The sequence below is a fragment of the Lipotes vexillifer genome, unplaced genomic scaffold (genome assembly GCF_000442215.2).
Source record: "Lipotes vexillifer unplaced genomic scaffold, Lipotes_vexillifer_v1.1 scaffold2149, whole genome shotgun sequence".
In the NCBI taxonomy this organism is placed as follows: Eukaryota; Metazoa; Chordata; class Mammalia; order Artiodactyla; family Lipotidae; genus Lipotes; species Lipotes vexillifer.
The window spans coordinates 63170-73156 of NW_006789508.1; the positions used below are offsets into that span (position 1 = coordinate 63170).

General features: G+C 42.5%; 1 protein-coding gene across 1 annotated transcript; it reads left to right on the plus strand.

Moving 5' to 3' along the window:
• The first annotated feature begins 548 nt into the window (after positions 1–548).
• Positions 549–9334, plus strand: LOC103086192 (RAD52 motif-containing protein 1-like). The gene is given in 8 exon segments (XM_082931256.1): positions 549–644; positions 1025–1058; positions 1061–1201; positions 4344–4483; positions 4864–5064; positions 6005–6059; positions 7704–7789; positions 9233–9334. Coding segments are annotated over 8 exon segments (855 nt in total).
• Positions 9335–9987: the final 653 nt, after the last annotated feature.

The following is a 9987-nucleotide window of genomic DNA, read 5'->3' on the forward strand; positions in this document are numbered from 1 at the left end:
GTTACACTGTTAGCTTAATAATGTAACAGATCTGCATACATAAAGGAACAAGAGAAAGGAATGGCTGGGGGAAGGGAATTAACATTAATGGCCACATGTTCTATGCTGTGCTCTCTGCAAATGGGAACTTATTGATATAGTGCATCACAGTTTGTAAACTGATTTTATATATATTAGGTCTCAAGTATCCTTTGTCTTATAGGACAGGTGTAAATATATTTTTGTTTATTTTGTTTGCTTCTGCAATTTTATGAAGCGTACAAGTGATGCTGTTTTATGTCCTATTTGGAGCCTGAGAGTTTCTGGTTCCATAACAAGAAGCTGCTACCTAGTCTTTCTAGCGGAATGGAGAGCTAGTTTATTCTTAGACTGTCAAGTTCTGAACTTCCTCTGAATCTCATGCTTTTCTATCCACAAAACACTCAGGGGCTTTCAACTATTTTTCTATATATTCGATTTATTGACACTAACTTTTTAAAAAGCGCGGGTGCACGTTCGCTGGCACAGTCTGCTTGCGCCCTGAGCAGCGCACGCGTGGTGATGTTAGGATGCTGCACTTGGTACCTTTTGTGGTTCTCATCGGGGGTGACAAAACCTTCCTGGTGCGGGAGCTGAGCTCTGGATCCATGGCTGAGGCCTTGCAAGTGAGACGAGCCGGAGCAGAGGGTGGGGTGGAGGAAGCCGCCCCGCGCCCCAGTAGCTGGGTGCCCCGGGGTACTGCTTTAGCACCTCATCTGCCTGTGGTCTCTGTTGAGAGGAATCTTAGTTCTAGAGATGACCTGAGCAGTCAGCTCTCCCCCATAGACTTTTGAGAGAGAGTTCCCAGCAGAAGGCATTGCCTCCTAATGCTTCTCGAAGCTTAGGATTTCAGAGGGAAACTTGCTCATGAAATGAGAAGTATTTGGAGTAGCAGGCTCACCACAGTTACCTGTGGCGAAGGGCTGGGGGAATATAAGGGAATGGGCGGTTTAGTTTCCTGGGTCTGAAATTTACTGCACTTACTTAGTGTGGGACCATCCTACAGCATTCTCTCTTCACAGTCCTCTCCCAGTTTGGCATCCGGTCTGAGTCTTCCCAAACGCAGCAGTGGGCAGTCCTTGGTTCTATGCCATCATCAAATTTTATTCAGCAATGGATGCCCACAGAGCCCAAAAGGCATGTGACCAGAAGCAACTTTTTCACACATCTCCAGTGAAGGTGGGTCCAAATGTGGAATTCCTCGCTCTACTGGGATGAACTTCTGAATTTAAAACTAATAGGCCATCGGGAATTCCCTGTCTGTCCAGTGGATAGGACTCTGCACCTTCACTGATGAGGGCCCGGGTTCAATCCCTGGTCTGGGAACTAAGATCCCAGGGGAAGAAAATAATAATAATAGGCCAGCGTTTATACAGCACTGTGGTGTACAGAATGCTCTCAGATGCACTGTTCCACTGATCCCCCAGTTCCCTAGTTGTCTCTTTCTTTTTTCTAGATGGAGAAAGCCGAACTCAGGATGGTTAAGTGACTTGCTTAAGGTTCATGATAGTAAATGTGGAAACTAGAGGCCAAACCCAAACTTAACTGATGTTAAACCCCATGTCATTTTATGCTGCCCCTTAATTTAAGAAATCTTCACAAGAGTCTTCCTTATATTTACTTTTATGTGGATTTTAAATGTGTGAGGTTGACGATTGTTTTTAATCAGTTAATTAATTTATTTCTGGCTGCACTGGGTCTTGGTGCTGCGTGCCGGCTTTCTCTATTTGCGGCGAGCGGGGGTTGCTCTTCGTTGTGGTGCGTGGGCTTCTCATCGCGATGGCTTCTCTTGTTTCGGAGCACGGTTTCTAGGCACGCAGGCTTCAGTAGTTTTGGTTCACAGGCTCTAGAGCGCAGGCTCAGTAGATGTGGCACACGGGCTTAGTTGCTCTGCGGCATGTGGGATCTTCCAGGACCAGGGATCGAACCCGTGTCCACTGCACTGGCAGGCGGACTCTTAACAACTGTGCCACCAGGGAAGTCCTGAGCTTGACAAGCTTTTGTCAGATGTTACGTTAGTAAAGGAGGCTTCCTCATCCTCATCACTCTCAAACTGCCTATTCAGAACTCCCTTCAGATTCCAGAAAATGGTTAAAATATTCTTTAATGCATTGTAGAAACCTTATTCCATGTCAACATGCCATCCAATTTTACTTCCCCAGAATTAACATTTCATTATGTACCTCCGTTCAGCCACCATTCCTTTTTCAAGGACCTTTTCAATTCCTCTGAATAAGTGAGGCTTAGATTTCCCAGACCTTTCCCTTTATAATTGTGTGTCTTCTCTGATTGGCTTCTTGTTCTGGCTACTTCCTACTGACCTTGCTGCCTCTTCTCTCCCATATTTCTTTACTCACTGATGTCACCTTTATTGAATCTGAGAACTCTCCTCAGATGGGACTCCAGGTACACTACCTCCCACTTCTGTACCCTGTTTAACACCTTCTTCAATCCTGGCTGTACTCCGTGCGATTGAAATGATTTTGTGTCAGACATTCTTTAATTTGCAGACCCTGCGACCATTTCGCATAACCACTCAGATATTACAGATGGTCCTGGAAAGATTATGAAACAGTTACTTGGTATCAGTTGTGAGTAATGAGTTCTTTTCTTATATTGGACATTAAGACCATTCCATAAGCGTAGGTTGTGAGATTTTCACAGCATAAAGCCCGTCACTGATAGAGTAATGAAGAAAATGTTCTCCAAGTCACTATAGAGTTGAGAGGAAAGGGCATTCCTATTAGATTTCTTTATTTAATGCAGAGCCTTAGTTTACTACCCACAACCCCGAACATTTTCCCTACTCTACTGCTGCGTTCTTTTTCAATTTTATTTATTTATTTGCTTGCACTGGGTCTCAGTTGCAGCAGGCAGGCTCCTCAGTTGCGGCTCAGTGGCTCCCCAGTTGTGGCATGTGGGCTCCCCATTTGCAGTAGGCAGGCTTCTTTTTTTGTGGCTCGCAGGCTCCTGAAATGTGGCGTGCAAACTGTTCGTTGCAGCATACATGTGAGACCTAGTTCACTGACCAGGGATAGGACCCAGGCACCCTGCATTGGGAGCGTGGAGTTTTAACCACTGCACCAGCACAGAAGTTCCAGTTGTGTGTTCTTTTATTCATTGGCAGGTATACATACTTCTTATCTTACTTCCCCTGTGTTTTTTATAAATACAGAAAAGAGAATAACATCTTAAAATAAAATGAAGGAAAGGCCTAATGTATCTGAGTTTTTCTCAGTAGCACGAAGGGAAAGGTTTGCCAGCAAGAACTGTGGCAAGGTTATCCCAGATGTCAGCTGTCTCTACTACCCAGGGGCTCAGAGCCCTTCTGAAGCTTCCTAATTGTCCAGGACAGCTCCATTATGACTCACCGCACAGGACCTAGCGTCCTATGTGACACTCAACATTTAAAAATTAGTCTTCATTTCTCCTTCTCAGCAGGCAGCTTCAGTTGGAGAAAGTAATCTCATTTTATTATGTACTCATTCATTCACTCAGTTAACAGACCATCAGTCCTCTATTGTATGCCAAGATCTATGCTTGTTTCTGGCAACAAGGAGAGAATAATATATGGTTCCTCCAGCCACTTAAGGAGCTCATAAACTAGTGACAAAGGAAAATGCACAAACAAATCAATAAAGAGTTAACAATGCTTTGACTTTATTTGTATTATGTGACTTTTTATGACTATATTTATATACTACACCCTGTTCAAAATGGAAATGGATATTTAAGAAAGAACTAGGGATGTAAAAACTCTCCAGTAATATGTAAGTTCTTTAGAGAGTTAAGACTGGAAATATTTGCACTCTCATAGAAGCCTGTTAATGCAGATGAACCTCTAATTCTTTTGGTTGCTTTATTTAACATTCATAGAGGTATATGTATTCCCTCTTCTAACAGGTGTTAGTAACTTGGGGAGGGTGTGCTACAGATTAAGATCCTAATTCAGTGGCAGGTCCATCTTACCTCCTTTTCAGGTCATATTCTCAAGCAGGAGCTCCAGGATGAGACGAATGAAACAGTACAGTTCACTTCCTTTGCTTACCCCCAGCCCCATATTAGGCTTCTGTGGGGCTTCCTTAGTTCTTTCATCATCACTTTCAGCACCAGAGGTCAGGGAACCTCCCGGTTAGTCAGGGGTCCTGGAAATGATGCAGAAAAGTACGGACTTAAAAATAATAAATAACATTTACTTAGGGATCACTGTGAACCCATTGCTTAAAATTTTCGACTTAATCTTCACAACCACTCTATAAAATTCGTATTGATAAATCTCAGGTATATCCAAAATGAGTCTCTAGGTAGGATTGTGATATTTTTAGGTCTTTTATGTCTTTCGGTTCATCTCGGCACCAGACCTAAGGCGGTTCAACGTAATACGCTTGCCCTAAAGAGCTCCAGATGCCAAGAATTGGCAAATGACAACTTTGGTTTCCGTGGGTGGTCAAAAAGGATCATCAAGGTAAACTCTGTAGATTTTCTTTGACTAACCAGACTCCTTTCAACATTGAACTCCTAGACTTTAGAGAGAAGAATAGAACAGGGCTATGGGGAGGAGATGTGAGAGACTTGCACATGGAAGTATCTGAGCGTTGGCCTACCACCTAGAATTAGTGATAATCTCAATGACTTGGATGGTGGTGTCTATAATTTTCTCCAGTATTTGTATGGTATATCATAAAGAAAAAAATAGTTGTCCATATCTAGTCATTCATTTGCAAGTCTCAGTTGATTTTGAAGGGATAGCATACCTAAACTATTACCTGGGATTGCTGGAGTTTGGTATTTATTTCTAACAACAGAATATGTTGAAGTCTAGCCTTTCATTCAGAATCCAAACAGCTTCCGGATCGTTCTAACGTTGAAGAAAGGGAAAATACAGATATTGTGACACCACTTCAGGAGCAAAGCCTGAAGTTCTTCTGTGCTTTCGAGGTGGTGCTGCCCTCCCACGAGTGCAGGAGTCCTGGAGTTGGCATGGCTGAGGAACCTTTGGATAAGTTGGAGGAAGGTCTGCTTTCCAGTATGTGTGCGTGTGGGGAGGTGAGGGAGTGGGATTTCTCCTTTTTCCTTTCTTTCTGAAACTCAACTTTTCAGATACATCATCACCTTTTCTAAGCAACCAAAGCCCTGGGCAGAATTTTCTGCCCCACAATATAGGTTTTTACCTTAGGCAATATCTGAGAGCACCTTAACCTTTAGAATTTTAGAACTGACTGCCTGTCAAGAAGCTTAGGAGCAGGGAATATTAGTTAGGAATTTTAATTTTTTTGGTTAATAATTATTTTTGTGCTAAAATAGTCCTTCAAATACATGTCTTTTGGCCTTCAGTTATCCCAACAGAATCATTGTCTAAAGATTGAAATAAACTCTTGTGTAAATGTTCAGTCCTTTGCCTCCTATAAAAGGGCCTGAGCAGAATAAGTAAATGTAGATCCCTAGAAAGGGGATTCCGACTGGTACTGAGTTTTTTCCTAGAATCCATGGCACTTGGACTTAGGTTTTTAAGTCAGAGGCAGGGCTGCTAGCGAATGGGGTGGAGGAGGCTCCACCATCCCCCTGAGTGGGTGATAAGAGGCCAGATCATCTGCACTACAACCAAGTCTATCTCTGTATGAATCCAGCGCTTTATGCACGGGAGAGCAGTGTCTGTATCAGTGTAGTCTCAGCTTGTGCATTTGAAATCTGTGAGTAATATGAGATTTGTGCCACGTTTTTGGTTTGCATTTCCCGTCTAGTATTTTAGGAACTTCCAGAATGGATCTGAGCAGTAAAAATGTGCCATGCTAGGGTATACCTGCAACAGAGATATTCACCTGTACCCCAGTTTTGTGCCTGGCCTCAATCACTAAGGTAATGATCTAAGAATTACAGATGCATTTTTAGTTTTAAACATATAACCTAGAAATCAGTTATTCACATAGGCATTTTAAATTCATGTGTTTTGGTTGGATTTACGGTCATTATCATTCCTTATGGGAAGGAAGGTAACCCACAAATGACAGATGCATTCCAGAAATTGCTGAATGTGGTTTTAGGTAAGACGTTTTTGATTGTCCTTGAAGTGCTTCAGTTTCAGTGAGCAAATAAACTGTTTTGAAAAGTTAATTGGATGATAATACTGGTTATCTAAAACATTACATATTCTTTCATTCACCTGATGCTTTCACAGCAGCAGTCTTATATTTGTTCTCTGTGGTATTTATGAGAAAGACAGCAAATATTATTGTCCCCAGCGTTTAGATGTAGAATGACTTGCCTCAGTTCATACAGAAAGTGTTTGATCCAGTTCTTCCTCAATTGCTTGCTTCTCGTTCAGAATAGTGTAGTGATTATAAGCCTTGAACACCTGTGTTTGAGTCCTAACTTTGTCTCTTAGATTTTGTTGTTGTTGCAATGTTAGATTTTTTTAGCCGGAGACATTTGTAGGTATTTAATGTCTCTAAGCTGCAATTTCTTTATCTGCAAATAGGGTTAATAATTCAGCTTACCACCAAATGGGGAATATTATAAGAGTAAATGGGATTATGAATCTAAAAAGCTTAGAACTATGCCTGAAACATAGTAAGCAGACAAAATATACTGACTGTTATTTTTACTGCTGTTTTCTTGTTGATGTGTTTATTAGATTATGTTTTTGGAATCAGTTTAATTTCAGTTTTCCTTTCTGATGTATTGGGTGAATATGATTCTTATATAATAGTCGGCTATGTTTTTTTAACCTTGAAAGTGGTCATGCGATGGAATAGCGTTGATTGTGTTCCCTATCGGGTTATGCAGCGGTGAGAATGGCACAGGCTGTGCCCAAAGGAAACTTTATGATTAGTAGATTCCAGGAACAGAATTGCTCCCCTGCTCCACAGCCCTGCAGGCTGAGAGTCGGAGACAACCTAGCTAAGTTGTCAGAGACCTTCTTTGCTTCTAAGAATTGACCCTGGATTGGTCTCGGCTTTCCAGCCTGGGCAGTCCTTTCAGTGAAGTTTGCTTTCCATTGTCATCAGGCAGAATCTCCATCAGCTGTCAACTCTGGGTAACAACATTTAAGAACCAAACTAAATGCCTGGGTTGTTTGTGCCTAATATGCCAAGGTACTCCTTATATGTACCCAAAACTCCTTAGACCAAAAAGCCTGGTGGCCCTAGCTTGCCTTGAGGAAAGCTGTATTGTCCAAAATGTACATGGGCCAGTTTCTGCCAGTAGAGTGTTCAAATGCTCTCTCTCTCTCTGTGTCTGTCTCTAAAGCTATGTTCATTGTATCTGGTAGAATTTTGGTCCCAAGGAGTAGGTACTTGCCTTGCTGCTAATAGGAAGTACCTGTTATAGTCCAGTGGTATCTCTCCCAGGTTTGAACTCACTTTGACCCCCACCTAATGCCTTCCTATTTAATTGTATCGTGATCGAACATTTTTGTTTCCACACCTTTTAATTTCTATGTCCTTATTCCTTAGTTCTTATTTCTAAGTTCATAAAGTTTTTGAACCAAAGTTGATACTTCTTATATATGTTTTCACAAATAATTTTGATAAAAACTAAAGTGTCAGATGAGGGAACTTCTAGGAAAATGCTCTTGTTTTCCGCTTTTAGAAGTCAAAAGAATGTCTAATTATTTGGTGCTACCTTTGTATACAGGAAGTTTTAGAACAAGAAAACTTCTGAATTGATCCTTGTTAACTTTATTTCAGAAAGTGGTAAAACAGCTGTGGCATGTAGACCCTGTGAAGATGTCACAGATGCTAGAACCAAAAAGGAACTACAGGATTTAATTCAAGTATGTGAAGATAAAAACTCAAGGGGTACACAGCCAGTGTAGCCATAATTGAAAGCACCCAGCAGGATTTGGAAGACTTCGTCATGTCTACTCAGCTGTGTCTTCCTTAGGAAAAGGTGAAACTTTGAAACTGCTTTTAGGCAGGAAATTTCTAGGACTTTTCCAAGTTCCGAGCCTTGTCTCTGGGCCCTTATTTGAAGTTTGGAGAGCAGGATTGAGGGCCATCAGTGTCCGTCTACGGTTGTGGACACAGGAGAAGACACAGGCCCTTTAGAACTCCCCTCAAGTAGAATTGCACGGATTTGGGAACAAAGTAACTATGGTCTTAAGTGTGATTATGCTACACTGTTTAAAAACTATTCATGCCTTTCAAGTAAAGTGTATTACCCAGATCTCATATATATCTTGTGTTAAATATTTTGCCAAAGAACCTTTCTGTATACCAGTTATATGGATACCTCGAATTAGGGATTGTCAGCGTAATTTCTAAAAGAGAACATTAATGTACTACATATAGAATTTTTATATAAAATGAGCAAAAAATGTGTTTCATGCCACTGAGAGCTTAATTTTTGGCTAGATTTCTGATTATTTAACTCACCCCAATGTTTCAAAGTTTGTTTTGAAGAGAAGAAAGTAGAGAAAGAAAAGGTGGTTATGTTCTGAAAAATGGAAAAAAAATTGAAAGTTTTTCCTGTACAAAATAATTATTTCAATTCAATTTAAATCAGTCAAGGCAACTTCAAACATATCCATGTTTGGGCTTTAAGAAGTGTAATTTCCTGTGAAATGCGAGAGGAAAGGATTCCATACTGATAGTAAAGATTTTGGAAACCTGATTATAACAACAGATCCACTCCTAAATGAGGCCAATCTTGGAATCAGTTCCATTTAGAAACCATTATGTACTAGGCCCTGGAAATAGGGTGAAGCTCCTTCTCTTTTGGAGTTTAGGTGTTAAAGGTGTAGCAGGCAATTAAAAAGGACTACAATTAAATAGATTATGAAAAGGACTGTGAAGAAAGTAAACTGGGTGCTAGTTACAGTATTTCAAGAAAATTACTTAACATGCTGCCTTTAACATTCTAAGTGTCTTCTCCATGTGTGCACACAGGGTAGACCCCTGAAAAGTGACACTGTAGTTTTTTCTAGATTAATGGCTCTGTTGAGACAAGTTGGGATGAGAGAAGTTTTCCCATGCTAATGTAAAGGGCCATTCACTTGGTTTTAGACTCTCTTTCCCAGAATGAATTGCTCACCTGCCCCAAATCCCTCTTACAGAAGTTCTGGAGTCATCACTGATTCAGTGGTGACCCCCTAATATTAGAGTGGTGAATGAATCATGAGACGTGAATACTGAGAGTTTGCAGTCAATGGCAACATGTTAGCATAATTGTAAGGAGTGTTCCCCTCCCACCACCCTAACTGGTGCTCATTTTGCAGGTCAGCTACTTTTCATGTCAGCCGTGTGGCCAAAGGGAGGAAGAATGTCTCTCAGACTTCAGCTTTGAGGAGGAAGATTTCAGATTCCCAGAACTGGACTAGCACTTCTGAATTTCCCGGAATGCCAGGTCCTTTGGTTTCCACGGGAAGCTCTGCATCCTTCCCAACCCCCCTCCACCCCTGGCCTGCTGGAGTTTGGGGCCACTTGCATCTGCAGCCCAAATTCCGCCTCATTGTTTGGGGCCAGGGTGGGCAGGGCGGGGTTGGGAAGAGGGCCGGGCAGGAGGTAATTGTCACCTTTGCAAGGTGAAGGATGGCTTGCGTCCTGGGGACTCTGGGAAAAAGGCCCACTCTGGTGGCGCGGATTGGATCTCTGCACGAGACCGATAGCGGTGGCGGAACTAAAGACATCATAAATAACGGGTGGGACGTTAGGCGGGGCCGGGGCGCGCGGTTGCTAACGTGAGCCCTCGCGTCGCGGCGCTGGCATAGCGGTTCGGTTTGGCTCTGAAGGAGGATGTGGCTCCGGCTCCTCACTGTCCTGGGCCTGTGAACTGCCGCATGTTATTTCGCGGCTGCGCCCCACGGTTTTTCCTCACATGGCAAGGACGGTGGCTTCTAGTCCAGGCAGTTCAGCCTCCGGAGTGGGCCCTGGGCCCCGTCCAGGTGACCCCCAACCCCCCGCGGCTGACAGAGGCTTGGTCTTCACAGGCCTCAGACCCTCCTCCCAATTGCCCCATGCCCTTACACCCCTG